The 21,924-nt window shown below is 47.0% G+C and overlaps 1 protein-coding gene and 1 long non-coding RNA gene across 5 annotated transcripts in view; one reads left to right on the top strand and one right to left on the bottom strand.

Annotated features, from left to right (window-relative positions):
- The window catches only part of LOC129387311 (uncharacterized), a 563,661-nt gene that overhangs the window by 80,511 nt on the left and 461,226 nt on the right, over positions 1-21,924 (bottom strand). For 2 of the 4 annotated variants that reach the window (XR_008614581.2, XM_055076205.1), the window contains one exon: positions 15,091-15,153. The exons of 1 other annotated variant lie outside the window; for it this stretch is intronic. Coding sequence is in view for 2 of the 3 variants with exons in the window: in XM_055076205.1 (XP_054932180.1) it covers positions 15,091-15,153 (63 nt within the window). In the remaining variant the exon portion in view is untranslated. Of the gene's footprint in view, positions 1-15,067; positions 15,154-21,924 lie in introns of all 4 variants that reach the window. One more of the 4 variants, XM_055076204.1, reaches the window with a different exon arrangement.
- LOC129387312 (uncharacterized) overlaps positions 1-21,924 on the top strand; it is a 65,275-nt gene that overhangs the window by 30,032 nt on the left and 13,319 nt on the right. The gene's annotated exons all lie outside the window — the stretch shown is intronic.

Here is a 21,924-nt window from a genome sequence, read left to right as displayed (position 1 = left end):
CCCGCAGAAAAGAATTGAAGTAACGTGTATCTCACAGGTACGCCTGTGAGATACACCTCTTTACTTGGCAAACAGAGAACCACATCAAATGGACTCGCGCATGAAAGATGGGCAGGAGGAACCTAGCCAAGAACAAGGCAACAAGCGAAAGTGCAAAATAAACATTTCTAGTAGCGTTTTTTGAATTAGCTCTGGAAGAATTACAGAGAAATGATTATTTTTGCAACAATCACAGTTCTTTTGGATCCCTCGTTTACTGCTCTACCAAGTGCCAAAACCAACTCGTGCTGTTATTTGGGAAGTTAGGTAACGATGCGTGGTCACGAGTCCCATAAAACCGCGTAGAGAGCAGGACGCTGCGGTTCTAGACGTACTGCGCCCACCACGGAAGGTTAGAAAAACACCCCCATTAGCACAACAGGGAAGTGGCTACGTCAGGCAGCTCGACTGATAACGGTAGAAGCGTCATTCAAAACACATGGAATTATTCTCCACATCCGGCGGCGTTCACTCTACTTCCCTTTTAAATAAAAAGATGTTGATTAATAAATATTTTTACAAACAGGTTTCGCTTTTCCTCCCTGTTTGGCTGTTACCTTGGCTTTCTCCCTTAGCATACAGCTTAATTTCTCATCTCCTTGCGACTCTTGTTTCCAGTTGCCAATTTCGCTCGAAAAGTGCTGTAGAATTTGGGAAAAAGCAGACGAGGTAACAGGTGACAGTCATATTGCTTATGGTTTGAACGGTTATTGCAATGTCTGAAGTTGGACGCTGTTTTGCAATATTTTATTTTCCACCTTATCTAACGCTTATCGCGGATATATGGTTCCGAAGATCTGCCAGCGTCGCGGCGAGCTGTCACTCGAGGAAATAATGAATCAAAAGGAAAAGTTAAACGCAATTGTCGTTTTCTCCGGCCACAACTCGTTCCACAAGCATACAGACCAGCTGACTATGACCCGAATCTCTTCCCCGGCCCCTGGATCAGTCTAAACAAAGAAGGTTGAACTAACGAAGCAACAGCGTTGCGCGTGATCGTTGAATAGATAGTGAAATAAAAATTCTGTTGGGCATTATAAATAAAGTACTATAATTAAAACAATAAACTACGCCCTGCCTGCTACAATAGATGGTGACAACTGAATTGATCTTGAGTTAATCGCGCGGGCACCGAATCGATGAGAAAACTGGCCTCCACACCCCAGAAGATGCCGATAACTATACGTCATCAAGAAGGAGTGAAAAAAATTGACAACTAGCCTACTCTGTGAAGATGGAATGGCAGCGAAAGCTGACAGTCAAAACTCTCAAACGAAAAGCAAAGTGTTTCACATCCGCTGCGGGTCGGCCTGAAGATAGTGCAATATCGGGCCGACCCGTGGCAAAGGTGAACCAGGCGTTAAGCACTCCCCATACGTGGGCCGCTCCCGAAGATAGTGCTACACCGGACCGACCCCCGGCGAAGGTGAAGCAGGTATTAAGAACTCCCCATACGTAGGCCGATCACGAAGATATTGCAATACCGGGCCCACCCGCGCCGGAGGTGAAGCAGGCGTTAAGCGCTCGCCATACGTGGGTCCATCCCGAAGGTAGTGAAATGCCTATAGGCTGACCCGCGGTGGTGGTGTAGCAGGCATTAACAACACCCCATACGTAGGCCGATGCCGAAGATACTGCATTACCGGGCCCACCCGCGGCTGTGGTGAAGCAGGCGTTAAGCGCTCCCCATACGTGTGCCCATCCCGAAGATTCCGAAGGGCGCGTTACAGGTTCCCGAGCCCACAGGGGTATGAGCCATTGATCTTGGACCCTTTTTGTACTATCACCAGGATCGGCCCACATGATGATTTTTTTTCTGTTAACGGACGCCGAAAAAAAAAATACGGAAGTTAGTCATACACTGCTTTCGCTGTAAAAGGCAGCAAAGTGTTGACCACCGAGTAGATTGATTTGTCGGCGCTTTAGGAATGTGTGTGAGGGCGGTGGCGTGGGCGGATGGGGGGCGGGAGGGGGAGGGTATAGCGCTTAATTTCGGGGGAGGAGGGCCCTCCCCTCCCTCCCCACCCTGAGTACGTGCCTGCCGTAGATAGTATAGTCAAGTGTGCGGCTTGTGTGAAGCCCCAGTTTCGCAAGTTTCAGAGGGGGCCTCGAAAACCAAAGATGAAGTTCGTCGGTTGTTTGGGGATATGGCCCGACGAGCCGCGTTGCTTATTTAGGCGTGTTTTGCGACGGCGGCGGGTTTATTGTGTCGAGGGTTAGTCGCCCCCACGAACTGTGGGTCGAACCGCCGAGCCACAAGGCTCCAGAGAGTCCAGCACAGCGCGCAGTCTGGACGCGAGCAAAAGGGTTTGTAGATGACTGGCAACTGCAGAAAAGGCAGCGGGAAAGAGAGAGAGATAGAGAGAGAGAGAAAAGCGCCGCCTTATTAGACAGCGACGTGCCAGCCGCCTCGTGCATCATCATCGTCGCGGCTTCTTTTCGGGAAACCGAGCGCCTGAGCGCGAGGCCGCGAAGGGCGCTCTGATGAGCACACACACGCACCGCACCGCCAGGCGTGTACGAGGCAAGCTCGACTCCGACGGCAGAGAGACATCGCTCGCTCGTTTCTCTTATTTCTCTTCGACGTCATCCGGCGCACGTGGACGCATGTCGGGCTGCGAGGCGACACGAACGCCTGGAACAGCTGTTCTGTTCTTCTTATCTTCTCTCTCTCTCTCTATTCTTTTTCCCTACTTTTCAAGTCGGCCGCATGAAAGAGGCCCAGTACGGCAGGCTTGAAGAGACTTTTCAGTTCGAGGTGGCGTGTCCATTCAAAGTCAGAATTGTCCAATTACGCACGAATCTCCGTAGCCGAGTTCAAGGATGCGCTATAAGGGCGCACTGAACCGTCTCCTATTTCTGTACCTCACGTTTCAGTTTTTGTCCGCTTATTTACAGCGTATTATAGCATACGCACGTTGTGCCCTAATGAATTTATATATGGCGGCTGTCGTTTCGTTACAAACAGCTGTATAGCTTGTATGCTTCAATTTACCGCGTCAACTCTGAAATTTCTCCGCCGGCAATGCCGAACGATGAAAGCTACACGTGTAACGAAACAAAGCGCCCCGGCCAGTAATAAGTGACGCCCGACGGACTGAATACGTCGATGCGCATTTCACACGACAGCTCAAAAGAAGTAGCGGTAACGTAATGGTAATGAGCGGCATGCTTGTCCGCTGCCCTCCCCATCTCCTACCCCGATACGATTGCCATATAAAACGCGCGTTTGCGTCACGTTTAAGCACCGTGGCTCGAGCGCTGGCTCGCGTCTCACGTGGGGCACTCGACGCCCTATCTGGGCTCTTAATCTCTTTACGGCCCCGGCTTCCTCGCGGAAGCCGCGCGACGTGGAACGGCAGCAGTACACAAATGGGCGGGTGCAACTGACGAGCCATAAACCGCGCTCGGCTCATTGGCCGCACCATGGTGTCCATGCAGGAAGGAGAATCCGGTCCTTAAGGGCCCGTCTCGCCTGCCGCTCTCTTCCGCCGGGGAGGTCGCGACATTAATGCTCCTCCGCGTCCGCGTTGGCCTTACTCGGCACCCTTTATTGGCATTTCCCAAACAAGACCTGCATCTTTCCATCATACAGTAGGGTGTACACGAACACGTCGAGTACCAGGACCGGCTTCTAACCCCGTACTCTATATCGCTCAGCGAAAACAAGGCGCAGATCATTTTCTTTCTTTCTCTCTCTCTCTCTCTCTCTCTCTGATCGAGTTCGGTGGTTTCACGGCCAAGTGCGGTGGAAGAGTCCTTCCGCACGTCGTTTCCGGCTGACGCCTCTCCGTAGGGTGCTCCACGGCGGAGTCAATTATGGGCAAAAGAGACCTTGCGCCCGTTGCAATCACCTCTATACTACCACAGCGGGGTGACGGGAAGAGAGAGAGAGACTGTGCGGTCGAGGCTGCGCTAGAGCTTTCGCGGTTGGCCTCAACAGGTCACGCGTGCATCGTCCTCCCGTTTCGTGCGGTATCTGGCTGCTTCTGCGTTTGACACTCCCCGCTTCGCGGGAATGTACGCTGTTCTCCTATTAGTATGGTGTTGTTTTTACATGCTATGCCGAACAACGTGGTTTCTGTCATTTTCTTTCTTTTCTCTCTCTCTCTCTTTGCGAGGCGCCATCACTACTCGGCGCGACTAAGATTGTACAAAACGCACACGGATAAGGTACTGTTTTCATATTCTTGCTGGTTTCTTGAAAGAAATTGCTCGTAGTCACGCATCTAACTCGCTTGATTATTGGCATGGGTGGTATGCCGACGGATGGCCTATTCTGACAACCAGCAGCAGTGAAGACTGTGTAGTAGAGTTTTGAGACGACTACTTAATAGCTTGCATGTGTGGGCAAGCACTAAGCCTTAAGTCACAGGTCACACCATGAGAAGTTGATCTCAAGAAGATAATTCATGTAGAAAATATTTCCTATATACCCTTTTCCTTTCTTCTAATTCTTTTTTTTCTGCAGTTTAGTTGCATACGATAGCTAGATCTCCAGGAAAAGTCGCTATACACCCAACAGTGATTTATGCTCAATTTACACCCACAGTTAAATTTTTGTACAAAGCCATCGCGTCTTCTTTTGTCCACGAAGTCGAATCACCGCAAGTGGAACAGCCCATAATCATACACTGTATATTTTACCTCATTCTGAAGGCAAACTCATTCTTCTCCACACGAAATAAATGTGATAGCACATAACGCTTCTACTGATGTTGTCACAAGGAGGCTAAAACAACTAAGTCATTCTTTCGACACTGCCTTGCTCGAGTCCCATTTGCGGAGGTAATAACAGGAGGCGGTGTACAAGCGCTTCTGCTGCATTTTCTGTAGCCTTAATAGCATTGGGTACTAAGCTAACCGTTAGCAGCGTACATATGCTTGCGCGTTGCTAATCCGATTTAAAGACGCACTGGACAATGCACAAAACAACTTTAGCCTCTACAACGTCAGCTGCACTGAAAACTGCGCAAATGCAGCGAGAAAGCGAATATCAGCGCTCAGTAAATCTATAGGCACACAAAATACACCGGCTGTAGCTTAAGTACAGACTATGCCACATGAACAGCAACTGCGCGTGGCTGTTCATACCCTTGCTCGAAGGTACAACTGCTGCCGCGGTATTTATCACCCCCTTAATGCCGGCTATGGTGCACTTCCGAGGCAGTGAAGAGGAGGAGGAGGAGACAAAGGAGAGGAAAGACAGGGAGGTTAGCCAGTGTAAGTACCGGCTGGCTACCCTGTGCCGGGGAAAGGGGTAAAGGGAATAAAAGGAGAAAGAAGAAGAAGAGGAAAAAAATGTAAAAAAAAGAAAATTGACACAGTAACGCGAAACTACGCGCTACAACGTTCAGAGGCGGTCGCACAATTCGCATGTCCTTAAAAACTTCAACAAAGCCCTTAAGGCCTTGAGTGCCGAAGCCCGTCTGGAGGGCCATCATTCACAGCCGGTGGAAGCGACGGAAAGGTGTAAATAGTCGCGCAGGCATGAAGCAAGGCTCGCATGGCCGACTGTTCGTGCGTCTTTGCTCGCGCCGGTCATTCGTCCGAGGTACGAATGGGAAAAGGTTAGTACTGGCACTTTCGTTGAGGCGATGAACCACAGCATGTGGTACTCCATGGCCACTGCATCTCCTATGCTGCCTACGACAGCATGGCCATTCAATGCCATATGAGCGATAATAGGAGGAATCACGATAACACAAGTGTTCTCCTCCGTTAGCATTATGTATAAAAGCAGAGCGTCGCGAAAACATAAATAGAAGCATAAACAACGCTAGTCGGAAAGCTATATAGTGACGTCATCACAAGGAGCATTTAGGGGATTAATCAAAGTGGCATCGACACTTGCTTACAATGCATTAAAATGTGCGAAATCCTCACCAATCGTGTTTTTGTGATTTGCTTACTTTATCGTGTCTTTTTTGTTTTGTTTTTCTCGACAATGTATTTGTAAAGCACATAAAAGTCAAGAATATGTGACCTTCATCGGCGCACCATGAAAAGATATAGAAAAACGACAAAATATACACAGATTCTGCAGTACCCAGTAAACGACTGCGTTAGGCAGCTCCTATGCCTAGTAGAACTTACAAAGCCCAGTCATTCTTCCGAATGAACTGTTGCAGAAGTAATGCTCTTGATGGCCTCCGCTTGAAAGCAACTGTGAACCGCTGAGAAAATGTCACTTTGTGCATCGACAAGCAGGCGTATTCAACCAAGCATTGCACCCCACTCATCGATGCAGTGTAGTTCCTGACTACGTGGATTAGGTACTACACATCCAAAGACGTACGCCTCGACAGCGCAACGTAAAGCAGGGATTGCGGTTGCACCGACTTCTCATCCGAGTACTATACGACTTTAACGCAGGCATACCGCATGCGTAAGATTCATGTACTAGGTAGGTTGGGAAGCGAAAACGTAGGGACATCTTGCAGCGTGGCGCCATTGCCAATTAGATGGAGGCCATATAATTGGTTAACGCTGATATGCACGCTGTGCTTGACGGCACTATAATGAACGACAACTCAAGCCCATTTTGTTTATTTAACGCTGCACTTCTCGGGTTGAATGCCAATCAGAAAAGAATGCACATTTGTATTTTGTGATGAACCCTTGTGGCGGCGTTGAGCTGTGGTGCGTGCGCAAAAGATCTTAGAAATTTTGTGTACACCGTTAATTCTCGGCGCGTCAGCACAACACAATGGCACACATAGAGCATCGCTGCTGACCTTCAGCTACAGGCGGTCTTTCTGGACGCACGCGAATGGTCGTTGGGCACACTGCAGCGAAGGCACTCGGGGAACACCCCTATGTCACAGTACATAGAACCATAGGCGGAAAGTTTTCAGTTTTCTGGCGGGGGGGGGGGGGGGGGGGGACGACCAGCATTTACGAACCCCATATATATACCGAAGTGACGGCCTTATATGAGAACCTCTTAGTAGGAGACACTTCAATTTCACAGCCTGAGTCTTCTCCCACCACCAAGAATCTGGCGTCTCTCGGAGATATAATCTTCCTTCGTGTAATTGTCGTGCACTTCGCTGTCAATAATACTCTGCTTCGCCTTTACGGAGAAACTGCAGTGTCTCTCTGCCCTCGTTATCCTTTTTTTTTCTCTGTAAGTGCGACTATAAGCGCTCCTGCGCATGACTGCTGTTAATTCTGATTTCGAGTGAATGCGGCTTGGCCTCATTTCGGTTACTGAGTGAATCATACAGGGTGCCCCAACTATAGCGCACCAATACAAAAAAAGAACAGTTGCGTTAATCGAAGAAAACCTAGTACATATTGTTTCCAGAACAGTGGAGTAGCCTCCAGTAATTATTTCGTTCCTCAAATTTAGTTCGACAATTGCAATTAATTATCTAATTCGAGAAGTACTGTCCTAATTATCAAAGTGTCAATGAGGCATTTGTAGGCACCCCCAGGCACCCCCAGGCACCCCCAGGCACCCCCAGGAACCCCCAGGCACCCCAAATAAAAATATAACTGCTGTGTTTTCAGCGACGTAGTAATTGCGTGCAATTTTTTCAGACGGGCAAACAAACCTCACGAAATATGAAAAATACCACGTGACTGCGCTCCCACTGGCGTTATAAAGCAGCGCCATCAAATAAGCTTATTGAAAGCAACTGCATTGCCTGTCGCAAACCAGAAGAGACAGCGTATCACCGTGATGATGGTACGTACGGAGCACCAACAGCAGGTTTCGCGGCTTTGCAGCTATTCTTTCCCCTCTACGTCACACTTATTATCCGTTTCTCAAGCCCGACTGATCACATTGATAACAAGAGTCCCTTGATAACGCAGACGAAGCGCCGCTCTGACTACGCACGAAACGCGGAAAGCAGTGTAATAGGCACAGCATGTTTAAAAATCCCGGCTCTGCTCGCACCGCATCGAAAGAGTACGCGCACAGCTATATTTCACGCCGGAAACGTATTTCGGACCAGGGCTAAATTAAAGTGACGGCTTTAGTTTTCATACGAGTGTATACGTGAGGCAAAAGCAGCTTCATGGCATCAAATAAAAGCGAAATAAGCAGACAGGGAAGCGACCCACGTGTTCAGAAAAGGCAAAACTGATGCGTTCAAGAAAGTAAATAACCACTTCTAAACGAGTCGAATTGGCAGTCGGGACGCCTGCACAAAAAACAAACAAAAAATACATCAGATTTCAGTGTGCCCTTATTATCTATGAATTCGTAAGCGCCGTTGAACACCAGCTGCTGCCTAGAGGACGTGTTCGAATAGGTCGCTTTCTGCACATACGCAGTACTGAGTCTGCTTTATCACATCTTCAGTGGCTTTCTTGATGACTGACGCTCGAATTCTATGCGGATATGCGTTATTCTTGCGTTGAGCTAATCTGACGTCCGTCTCGATCATGTAAGCACGATCTTTCATAAAACGCCGAAGTGGAGAGAGGTCAGGTGACCTAGCCGGCCAATTTACAGGCCCGTGCCTTCCAATCTATGCGCATGAGAAGTCTCATCCAGCCAGTTTCGTGCTCGGCTGCTGCTGTGTGCTGGTGCTCCACGTTGCTGATACCACAGAAGTGGAAGACGTGACAGCGGGACTTCGCTGAGAAACTCATCCACCACTCCTTCAAAGATTTAGTCCACGTAACGATGTCCAGTCAGTGTGTGATCGAAGAAGATGGGACTGATTATAGCACCGGCGTGAATTCCGCACCCTACATTGAGTGGCCACTAGTACTGGTGCCGATTGTGTTTTACCCAGCGTAGATTGGAGTCCCTCCAACAGTGTGCGTTATGCAAATTTACCGGGGCATTTCTGTGAAAACTGTCTTCATCTGTGCCCATGATGTCGCTGAAAACATCCGGTGACTCATTGGCTTTTGTGAGGACCCGATTCGAGAAAGCTAGACGATTCTACAAGTTCCTATCTTCCAAGCATTGGTGCTGGTTAAGGTGGTACAGGTGGAAGGCTGTCGTTTAAAATCCTCCAAACTGATGACTTGGAAATTGGTGCCAGTGCAGCCACGTACCGCGCGGTAGCGTGAGGGTTTGAGGCCATAAATGCTAGAACATTCTTGCTCAGAGGAGAGAACTCAAAGATGGAGTCCTACGCCGCTCTTTCTTAAAGCTGCCCGCTTGTCACAGGTTTTCATCACTTGTGATGATTGTAGACGCGTTGGGTCTACCGCCACGCTTCCATGACTGATATATATTTGCGGTCTTCCTCATGTTCTGATTTTCAGCTCATAAGGCAAGGGTAATTTTTACCTTCTGCTCATTGGGGAAGGACATGACGACTGGGACGAAACAAAATCTACCTTTAAACATTTGCACTGACGCTGTCACTTCGCTTTTGTTGTAACAGGTGTTGTGGCAAAAAAATAACCATCCGCACACTTTATCTATGCTAAGACAACAACTATCATAACTAACACCAAACGTAACATGTTACTTCGGCCGAGGCGCGGCAGATAAGGCACTATAGCTCGATCACGATGGTTTACAGCGTAACTCTATATGGCTAGTCGATTCTTCCGTCCATCTATCGCCTGTACGGCGAAACCTCATCCGGCACAACCCCATGCGAATGCACTAAAAAAAGCGAGAGAGAGAGGCGTGCGATTGGCTGCTGCAGTAGTGACCTTGTTGCTCTCAGTTACCGCCGAGCGGGCGCGCAGCAGTTTCTCTCCGGCTCCGAAATGGGTAGACTAAGCGTCATACGTACCCCTAAGGAGCAGGCAGCTTTCGATCAGCAAAGCCGGAAGCAGAACCGGGAACGAGCTCGTCTACGCCGTCCCGATGCTGCAGCCTGGGCACAAGAACCAGCTCGTGCAGCCGAGCGCAAGCAGCAACTGCGTACCGAGGATATGGCCGCCTACCAAGCCGTCATTTAATGAACCGTCGGGATTAACCTAGTGACAAACACCGGGGCCGCACGTTTCAGCTTCGCTGGTTAACCATTTGTACGCAGTGCTTGAGCAGCGATTTATGATGAGGGCGCTGCTTTATGATGTGCGTGGGAGCGCTGTCACATGGTATTAGCCATATTTCGCAAGGTTAATTTATCAGTCACAATAAACTAGTACGCAATTGGTACGCCGCTGAAAATACCGCCGTTGGATGTCCCTTGGCTGTGCCTACAAAAGCCTCACTGACACTTTGACAGTTATGATTGTACGTCTCGAGTTAGATAAATAATTACAATTACCTAATTGAATCTCAGTAACCAAAAGATTACTGGCAGCTACTCCACTGTACTGGAAACAATATGCACTAGGTTTTCTTCGAGTAACGCATTGCTTCTTTTTTATATCTTGGTGCATGATAGTTTAGACACCCTGTATATATTTATGATCTCTGCATGCAATTGTGACGATGTTTCCATCCCTAATAAATGTTGTAAATTATTAGAAGTGTTTTTAATAAGTCGTCAGCTTTGCTTACTGGAAAGACAAGTGATACTGAGACGCACATCATTCACGTGCATTTCACACGCCGTTGATAAAAGATTCTGCCGAAGAAGGCACTAAAATCTACAGGCTTTTCTCAGAGTTAAAAAAGGACGTAAAGCATTTTGAAGCGAGCTGAACTTACAACATATTCATTCTCTAGGCATAAGCTATCCATACGTTTATAAATAATTTATCATTGGCAATTTCCTTCTCGTTAAAAATATAATAAACTTCGTCCTGTGCATATATTTAAATATATTGTGTATGTGGATGGTGTTCAGAGTGGAAATTTAAAACAATGTTAAAGTGAGAAAATATAGATGAGGCAGCCGCCATTGGTACTTCTAATGCGCATGTTTTCCTATTGTCAGGATTTGCAGAAATAAAGGAAAGTATGAATTAACATCCGAGCACGTCCCCGCCAACAATGATGCCGTAAGCTATTTGCTACAATAAAATTTTAAGTGAGAAGGTCGACGCAAGTCAAAAGACACCTCAAATCATGTTGGTGACAAAACTCTGGTAATGACACATTAGGGGGGGGGGGCGAAGGCCCCTCTCCCTCCCCGTATTCGGCGCCTATGCATCGAACGTCGCAATGTGACAAGGGTGACTCACACGCGCAAGAGACACTCGCAAGAAGAAAAAGAAGACGCGAAATATATGAAGAATGAGGGGGGTGGCGGCAGTCGTGTACGCACTCCTTGTCGGAGGCGGCGCTGCTGTGCATGCATACGTCGCGACGCAGTTCTACCACCGCGCTCGATGCGGCGTCGTTCCCTCAAGCTACGCTCCATTCCCCAGTCCCGGACACACGTGCGCAACCGGCATCGCGGCCCGGTCTTCGCCGCGGGTGCAGATAGATTAGACGAAGGCATCGTAGCCGCTGTAGGATCGAGAGCCGTTTGCTTTATTTACGCGCCACCCACAAGGGGGGGGAGCAGGAAAGCGACGTTGGAAACGCGGCTGTGCCCAGCGTCAGACGCTGCAGCGGGCCGGAAATCGGACTGCGGCTCCCTTCCCGGGCTGCTTCCGAGTCGTCGGCCATTCACTTCCGGCCTCCGGCCGGCTAGTCCTAGCTCGCTGTGCGTTGGACGCGCCAGCGTAGCTAGGGAGTGCGCATTTCGTGGCGTCCTCAGTTTGTGTCCGATATGTCTTTGTGTCGCTGCCTTCTTTTCTTCTTTTGTCTTCTTTTTTTGTATAGGAAGTGAGGCGGTGGAGCGGAGGATAACAACGCTGGCAAGCCCCAGGCAGCAAATATCTCCCGAAGGCGCCGCAAGGCACCGAGTGTATCGCCTATGCTCGCCCCAGTTCCGTGCAGCGACCGACAGCGTGGAGCGTTGGCACGTTTCACGAAAATGCAGAACATATCGTGCGCCAATTGCCCCTCATGCATACGCCGTTGGCACAATCCCTCCGTTTTTAACTATCGGCCGCCTCGTTTTGAGTACAAATTTCGATCGGATGTAGTGCTTTAACCTCACTGTACCGCTTAGTGCATAATATAATCAACCGTTGACTTTGAGACTGCACTTTCTGGCACGTCTTCGACCGCTACAGCCTTACGCAGTGACTGTTCATCTCTACTACAATGCTGCACGCAATTTCCAAAGCGTGGCTTTCCGAACGTCGTTTCGGTTGTTTACACTTCCTGTTCCTAGCGTGTTTTGGTCGCGTGTTGCGACCCAGTGAGGATGCGGTCGCAGGCTGATTACGCGTGCATCGGTGCCAGGCCTTGCAGTAAATGCCGAGTGCTGTCACACTTGCGAACGCAGATACGTGACTGCGGCATGTTTAGTTGGTTCTGTTCACAGGTAACATGTAATGCCAGCACCCACGGAAAGCAGAATGCGAAGTCCTATAGGAAAGTGCCGAACTACACCGATTATAAGTTCACACTGACTTTCCGTCACATTAGAAGTGGCACCACCGTTTTTCTTTCTTTCTTTTTGGTTTTCAACGTGATTCGTCGGGAGGCTGTTGTTAATGTTAATACATTCGTGAACATTTGAAATTGGTCGTCGCCAAATAGTGATCTGTTGGTGGGAGGCCCATATACTTATATCACTAACGGACGAATCTATGCCTCCACACCTGGAGTATCCTTCAAAGTGCAGTATTGGTCAGCCATGACTTGCGCATTGGTCTTGCGCACTACCTTTCGGCCTTTCTTAAAAATCTATGCGTCGTTCGGGGCTATCATCATTTTCGATAAAAGTTGAACCCGGCATAGCGGGCAAAGGCGGATTTTGCCACCACCTATTGCAGTTTTGGTTCCGTATCGATTCCAACGGGCACGTCATATTTCAGTGATTTCTTCCAGGAAAAAGAAAGTGGCCGTTAGAATCGCGTAAGTACTTCAAGTGTTCGTGCAAGACATTTGTTACAATTACTGTGGCCGTTTACGTTTAACAGATTTCACAGACAGGGTGTGTCTCATATTCATCTATGAACATGTTTTCGAAAGGCAAGTTTATCGTCTTTTTCTTCGATCGTGCCAAATAAGAAGCTGTCTGTCATATATTTTATTGAAAAGAAGTTTACCGCGTTCGTTTTGTTCCCTTTTTTTATTTCAGCTGACCTATGCCAGATCTTTTTAATCTCCAATACTTTTCAGGAAAATATCCTCAGTTACATAAGCTTCGTACAATACCCCGTGTTTTTTTTTTTAATTAGGAGCTTCTGACGATAATTCTTTAGTTTTACCATTACAAGCCTGGTTTTATTAGGCTACAGGATAAATAGCCTATGGCTAGGGTTCAGCGTCTGCGCCTTTTATTTTCTCAGAATTTACTTGGGTTTACTTTTCTGAAGTTATTATTATTATTATTATTATTATTTTATATTATTTTATTTTTTTGTGCCTAAGGCACTATAAACTCCATTCATAATACCCTTCAATTCTAGGGACTCTGAAGTGAAACTTATCCTTGAGAAAATCAATAGTTATTTTGTACTAAGCATTACTATACTTCTTCTAAAAATCCAGGTATGCTGTGAATGATAATTTTTATGCGACTTAACGTTTTGTGGTCATTCACTTTTCCTGTTATATAAGCAGGGACCTTCTTTATTGTGTTCACGTGCAATTCGAGAGCAACAACTTTCTGTTAGAATGCCGTTATGTCTTCAAAACCTGACTACAAGCATTTTTGTCTATTTCTGATTCGCGATAGCGTGTCTGTTCTAACCTGCGTATACCTTGCATCAATTCCTGTTGCCCAGCAATAACCTAGAGAAAGTGGCCCCGATCACTCAAATGCGCTAATGATGCTTTTATCTTGACTACAGCGTGTTTATCGATCATTGAGGCCTAGAAATGTGCCGGCATTGGGTGCACGTTAAGGAACCCCAGTTGTTCCAAAATAATCCATGGCCCACCACTACGACGTGCCTCACAATCATATCGTGGTTCTGGCGCGTAAAAAGTTCTGCCAATCTCTGGAAGTTTTACCGCCACAGGGCGCAGATAAATTTTTCTGTTGTGAACGCTGACAGATCGTTCGTGTCCTCTTCCCATAAACTTCAGAAAAACAATTCGTCTTGGGGCATCGGGTGTCCCACACTATAGGTTGGAGTTTTATTTACTTGACTGTATTGCTGAATTATAGCTCTCCTGAATTTTTACTTGTACATGGTCATCATAATCATAAGCATAATCAGCCTGTTTTTATATCCACTGCAGGACGAAGGCCTCTCCCTGCGAAATCCGATTAGCCCTGCCTTAGGCTAGCTGATTCCTACTTGCGCCTGCAAATTTCCTAATTTCATCGCCATACCTAATTTTCTGCTGTCGCCGACTGCGTTTCCCTTCCCTTGGCTATTGCACTGGCTATTTACACTACGCATTACATGGTTTTCTGAGCTCCATTTATATTTCTTAAAATGTCAACTAGAATATCGGCTATTGCCGTTTGCTCTCTGATCCACACCACTTTCTTTCTTTATTTCTCTTAACGTTACGCCTAACCTTTTTCGTTCCATCGCACTTTGCGCCGTCCTTAACTTTTTCTCGAGTTTCGTCTGTAAGCAGAAACTAGGAGTTTCTGGCCAAGTTCTGGCTCCAAGCCCATCCTATCCAAGAGAAACTTCTGACCCATATGCTAGCACCGGCAGAAGTAAATGACTTTACTCTTTTCTTTTCAACGACAGTGGTAAGGTCCCTGTTAGTATTTGGTTATGCATACCGTATACACTCCAACCAATTTTTATTCTTCTCTAAATTTCCTTCAGATGAGCAAGGTCCCCTGTAAGTAATTGATACAGATAGACAAACTCCTGTACAGACTAGAGGCTGACTGGCGATCCTGAATTCTTGTTGCCTTAACAGGTTATTGAACACTGTCTTTGTCTTCTGCATATTAAACTTTACCCATTCGTCCATGACTTTTTCTGAGAGTCTTCTTCAACAGCTGCGACTGCGCCTTGCTGTAGTTATTTTGCCACACACACGCACACGGGCGCACATGCACACGGGTACGCACGCACGCATATATGATCTAATATATTGGACCTGATATTGGACAGGCAAATCGAACATATGCTAGATATTAGGAATATTTTACACTGGAAAAGAAAATCTCACTTGATGCATGAGGCATTTCTGACCTGCACATTGGGATTGGCATCCGCTTGGGGCCTCTGACGAGCTTTTCCCACCAATTAGGGAGCCTGCAAATAAAAACAAGCAAGCAACATAATCGGCTATAAAAGGGACCGCGACGTCGTTTGCTGAGAGGCTTACAGCATCGCTTTGTGACAAGTAACCATCACTCTAGGCATCATAGTCGCTAAAGAAAACAAAATAATGATAATAACAAATTAAACACGAAGCAAGAAAATGTGCTGTGATAAAACGCGCTGTCATTGTAGAATTGCTATTGCCGCACTAAGAGGCAAAGACACACCAGGCGCAGTGCCGGCAAAGTATCATCCGCTGTAATAGTATATGCTTTAGGCGCAATGCATTAGTGAACAGGGCGCGATGTCGAAGCTTTAGATGAGAAACTTCTCTGACAGAGCTTACCGCAGGTACCGGCAGTGCGAAAATGTGACAACAAGTGCAAAGATTAATCGTTTCAGATATCCTGGCTCCTTTCATTTTCGCAGAGAGGGGCAAACGAGCGAAATCATGCTATAGCTCCTGTTCTGATTGCAGTATCGGCAGGCGGTATCATTTACAGTATCGGTATCGCTAGTCGGAAATTCCACTGTTTCACTCTGCTCATTCCCAAGGGCATTCGAAGTCTTATATAGCGCGCAGCGATCACGAAAAAGCACATATTCAACATTTTCAGTTGTGTTCAGGTCACTTTCAAGTTAGATATTTCTGCACATGCGTTTTCTTTTTCTCTGGTGCGATAGCCATAATGAGTATTTCTTCATCGGCACCATATTGTCGACACCATATTTCTGAAACATCGTGACATCACTTGCGAACTCGAGGCTCCTCGCTTTTGAAAGTGAAGGAGATGAAGTGGGTTGCTGAGGGGATGCCACGTTTGCTCCCCTCAATACATTTATTTCCATGCACATCCCAACGCAATAACGGACTCTCCAATGTTACGACGCCACACTACGATGTGTAGAGATTATAGGGTCTGAAAACGTTCCTGTAAGAAATGTTTATGTTCATATTATACCATATTCACAACACTAGAAAAAAACCGGCTGCATGTGCAAGGAAGTCTGCCTTAGTATAAGTATATAATCTGCCTATATATAGCAGAGCTGCGGAGTGGCAGCTTCTGAGTTGGAATAATTCCAGAATCAGTCCACGTTTTTAAACAGCCGGAATGAAATGGGAATAGAATGATGGCGCCAGTCAAGCAGGTTGAATGGGATTGAAAAGTAATCCCGAGATTCCGCATTGGAGTTTGAATAGAATAGCCACGTAGTCCTCGGTTTTAGGCGAGACTAGAAAGCCACTAAATTTGCCAATTAGACTAATCGATAGACTTGACCAATTTATCAAGTTTCAAAATTTTTACTCAATACCAGATCTATCAGTTCAATATTGCATTGACCAAGAGGTGCTCCTATATTCAAGTAGATTCCCTCTACCATGATGTCATGGGAATGAGCTGACCTAATTAGATGGCATATATATAAATATTCTTTTTGAGTTGGACGGGGTATTTTGGCCACTGTATTCGTAGTATTTCATTTCATTTTTCATGGTCGTGTCGTTTTCATGCACGTGGTTTGTGGCTGGCTTCCCAGTTATCGTCGGTGAACTAAATAAGTAACCTTGCTTATATTTGGCGAAAATAAGGGGCATGATGTAGGTAATCTCTAGGCAAAGTTCAAAGTGTTCGAGGTATTTGGGGCCCTTGCCATAAATTACGTATGAATGTACTACGGAGCGTTATAAGTGTGTCTTACTAGAGGCGCAGAATTTAGCCCGCTGCCCTGTCAAAATTACAAGTGGCATCAAGAACAATTCAAGCGAAAAGGGGAGGGGGGACGCTATGGGAAATTCGTGTGTGAAGTTAAATGCGTATGGATGGAATGCAGTCTTTGTACAAAAAAATTAAGTAAGGGCTCCGAAGTATCATAAAGCCTTTATCGGCTGTTATCTTCTTTTTCTTTCATCGCTTGGGTTGTCACGCGGCATAACTGAAGGATTAAATTAAGCATGAAGGCTAGTTTCACGTAGATACAATAGCAGTGACTTATAGAACGTGTTGTCCATGATTCATCTTTCATAATCTTCTGGTTCGTCAGTTCCTAACTTCACTCCTCTAAGTACACTTTCTCGGACTGTATTCGTCTCGAGGCACGTCCAAAGCAGGTGGCGGGCATCCGCTGACGATGCAGGAGGGGAGCTCTTTGGACAGTGGACGACGTTTCATATGGTTGACTACAAGCACGAGTTATGGCTGGCAGGAAGGCCGCCCCGGCCGAAGTCTCCGTAGAGAGGCTTCCTCCAGCCGAGAAAGATTGTGCGGAAGGGAGCAGAGATGCGACGTGACATTTCCCAGCGTGCCGACAGAACTGTACGTTACGCCAAGTTTAAATTTCATGGTAATCGGGGCATTGCAAAAGTAACGGATTGCGAAGTTTCAAAATTCCTGGCCTTCTTATAGGAGCATTACAGGTATCTATTGAATCCTCGTTTTTCTTTTTGTTTGTTTCTTCTGTGTGCTGATGCGTTATACGAGGTGTGCAGTACTCTTTCCCGGTGTGCTCGGGGAATTCAACGGGCACTTTGTTTACAATTGTTTAAAATTAAGTACATGTTATTAGTAATGCCTACGCGAAGTTGTCAGTGCGTGAACTAATTACGGTCTTATCAGTAAATTGCGTACGCAAGCGATCCATAACATGCTGGTTGGACTTTACGAACAACGCCGGATTTATGCCGCTGTCATGGGAGAACTATGATGCAATACAGGATGAAATTTCGCGGAATTTCGGGGGGACAGGGATATTACACTCACTGTTTTCGCTAAACAAATTTGTGCAGATGAGTCACTCTCTTTGTAAACAAATTCCTTAACTAGTGCTGGAAAACGTTACGTTGACGCATATGACGATTGTCATATGCGGGCTACATTTTATAGTATGTGGTGTAATTAAATGCAGCTGAATTTCACCTTGCAAGTTCTCAAAAGATACAGCTTCGCAAAGAAATTTGGTCCATATCAGCCTGCTATCAGCCTCTTTCTTTTGCTTTAATGTTCATGTAGTGTACGTGTGCGGTAAAATATGTGTAACAATAAATGTTTTATTAGCTTTCAGTAATAATCAAATAAAAGCAGCAATGGTTATCTCATACATAACTTAGGGGCACCGTTTCGGCTATGTAAGTATAGTCCCACCAAGCAATCCATATATTGAGCATCGTTGCGTTTGAAGGATAGTTTCATATCTCTCCCTGTGAATTTCTCGTGTCGGATATTTCTGTGTGCCGAAGGCTGTCAGAATGACTACACAATTTTCAACAACGTCTTTTGCCATCGCATGTCTAGTCACAGCTCCGTTGTCGCCCTCTAAAAATTCTTGTGAGGTCCTAAAGGTAAGGGTGTTACCAGTACTTCAAGAAAACAGCCTTAAGGGTGCAGTCATTTTTAGTGTACCAGCCCATATTGAAACAGGAATATGTGAAATGGAATACGTGTTATCGAAACGTGTCCATTAGGACTTTCACTCTACACATATATAAAGCTAAACTTCATTGCTTAGCTCTTATAGCTCTACATTGCTGCTGCAGGTAAAAAAGGCAAAGCTTGCGATGTTTAATTTTTATGTACAAGCGAAATGCAATAAAGAACGTGCACCGAAGAAGTAGCGCTGGGTCCTCGCCATAATCTTCTCCTTTTCCCGCTTTAATAGAGGGAAAGTTTCGCAAAAGTTGAAGACCAACTTGAGCAACAATCATGGTTGTATAAGGTGGAAGCGATCGAGAGTATAACGTATTGGCAGTTGAGCCTAAATATTACAGGTGTTCTGTGCTTAATCAGCGCCAACGCCCGAACACTTCGATTGAATGAAACAAAAAAAAAGAATTAAAATGTAAAGTCACAGTGTTGCGTATTACACTTTGTAATGCCGAAAAAAATGTACCTATGAGATCTGGGAAGGTGCGGTAGATCCTGCCTGAGGGTCGGATTGATAGACACTCGAGTCGAGTACGTCGCCTTGATCGACACTCTTCCTCGGTGGAAGTGCTTCACGTTATGTACACAAGTTTGTCTAGCAGGCTCGACTGTGTTACACGCGGCACGATTTTGGGGCGTGTAAGGCGAAAGCCTTACATGCTCCATCAAGCATCCGGCGTTAACATTCGATGGCAAGAAAACCCACGTGACCAAGCGATGACGTCACGTTCCCGGTGATGGACGTGCTGCGGCTCGCACTGCAAAATCCCACGGTGAACAGCCACGGCGTCCGATGGTGCAGTGGCCCACACCCCAAAAAATTGGCTTTGCCCAATGATTTGATCCGCGTTCCGATACCGACCTGATACGCTCCCAATATTGAACTGGCCCACCCCCAAAATTTCGGTGGCCCGCCCCCAAAATTGACTTTGCCCAGGTAGAGCTTATGACCAAGTGAAAAGTATCGCGCGGAAGACTCAGAATGATTTCGCGTGCCATGCATGTAAGTAAGGATAATCATGTGCCTCTTTAACATTTGTCTGCAGTTTCGGTACTTGATCTGCACTTAAGGGAGTCTCCAATATCCATCTCTGATAATCGAATTGCTATCTTCAAACTATGCTTTTCCTTTGTTTAATGCCTTAGAATTAGGCATGTAAGAATGAAAAAAAGTGTATGTGAAGTGTGGGAAGCCGGTCACGTAGTACAGATAGTGTACTTCATAGTGTACATATATAGTACCCACGGCGGTCGGCTCCGGACCACCATGAGTTGCTCCCCGCTCCTCGGCCAGGCAAGGCAAGGCGTGTGTATAGAAAGCTCCTAAACAACTATTTGCAAGACGGAAAGCGTGGTTTAAATCATGAATCCGGGACCCCAATGAGGTGCGACACAATGCTAAGACATTTCTCTCGCATTTACCGCTGTATCGCCACTGAATTTTGTTTCGGATAAGCCACGAGGACCTTATGTCCCCGTCCTGTGCGATTCACGCTCGTACAGTCCTGCTTGTCGCGCGCAATACGTACATCCCTTTGTTTAGATGCTTGTGATGCGCTCAAGATACAGCGGCACTCGACTTCTCAACGGCAGTGCGACGTGCATTGCGTCGGCGTGTTTTGGGGAGGCTGTCGAATAATGGAATGAAGTTATGTTTTGCGTTTGGCACCGATCGGCCATCTCCCCTGATGTGAGCGTGGGGGGGGCATGAGCTGTGGAAACGCTTCCAGTGCCTGCGTGGTCGCTGCCGCCTTTCTGTGTTCCGTCTCCCATTTTCATGGCAATCTCTCTCTCTCTCTCTTTATATATATATATATATATATATACATATATATATATATATATATATATATATATATATCCCGCACGTGCATGACGAAAGTACAGGTCGCAGGTATCCTCTAATAAGAAGCGCACGGATGATGCAGCGGCAAAGCGACAGAACACGGCCATCGAAAAAGTTGAAGCCGCGTAGTACACGGCACGCGTCACGCCCACCGAGGCGACCTCGGAGCTCGCGGCATGCAGCGGGGAGTCGAGTCCACGAGCGGCCACTCTGCCGAGTGGGCCCACTCGTGGATCCCCTCCGCGACCCAATCGCGGCCCCACGCGCGCAGGAAGGCTCCCCGTGCAGAGCGGCTCGCGGCGATACGTCAGCAGCCCACGCCGCCACCAGCCGCCAGAGCCGAAACCTCGAGTGTTCCGCAAATAGGCCGCAGAGGGAGCGACGCGCTCCCCCCTCTCCCGCGCGCACCCCGCTCGCTTCGAGCGGTGCGCTTCCTCGATTCCCTTCGCTCGACGCTCCCGTCGCGCTGCCGCGTTTCCCGCGACGTGCAGTCAGCCTCGCATGGGCACCGGGAATGCCACGTGCTGAGCTGGGAAGCGCAGCGGCTTGGACGACCTCGTAATACGTGATTACGTGCGTCGTACGTGTAACGCTACGGCTCCCTTCCGCTTACTTTGTCTTCCCTCTTCACGTGCCCCCTTGGGCGAATCGACCTTGTAGTTGAGCCAACTTTAGAAATATTTCTAAAGACATTATTTCCTGGCATTATATTCGTGGTACCGTGTGGGTGGCCCTAGTACCTACGATGCAGCGATTACCCCGACAACGTCCATATCTTATGCACCTGCGTAAGCTTGCAAGGCTGCCTCACAGCTTTTCTGTCGATTATAACTTGCCGCTTTTGCCCCTGCATCCCGTTGGAGCTGGAGTTCTCCTTATCCTACTCCTAAACTAGTTCAGGAAACCCTGGTATCCCATTTGAGGCTTGGTATCTCATTTGAACCGTAAAACACTTGAGTCGATGTTAAATAAAGTTGTTCTTTGTATTCGTCCATCAGAATTAAACAACAATAACGCTGTGCTTCCATTTATTTAAAGGAGGATGCAGACAGTCGGTAGAGATCTGCACTGAACCTGTCATATATGGTCACATAAATTTATTATGGCAGAATTGTGGAGAATTGGCTTCTGAGTGAAGGAGCTACCTTATTACGATATAGCTGTTATTGGCACTTCATCCAAGTTTTGTGGCGTCTGTTGCCTGTGCCATGCATTTTTGGCAGAAGTCGACAAAAATGGCAACTCGTTCTCTTCCATTCAAGATTCTATTACCAATCCGTCGCTGTTTATCGCATCATGGCTGCGCGAGCTTCCCTGGAGGACTCGGGTAGGATGCAATCGTACCAACTCCCACAGTTTACTGTGCTTATGCGACAGTTCATTCGCAGTATACTCTTCGAACTTGTCATTGTGGTGCATTGTCAGCGGCCCTTCGCAATTTCTTTTAACATCCGCAACAGTAAGGTCTTACTAGGCCACGACTCCCACTTTTAT

This window comes from Dermacentor andersoni, chromosome 2, assembly GCF_023375885.2.
Source record: "Dermacentor andersoni chromosome 2, qqDerAnde1_hic_scaffold, whole genome shotgun sequence".
Lineage (NCBI taxonomy): Eukaryota > Metazoa > Arthropoda > Arachnida > Ixodida > Ixodidae > Dermacentor > Dermacentor andersoni.
Note: the sequence above shows the minus strand (reverse complement) of the source record. Positions and strands in the feature narration are given on the sequence as shown.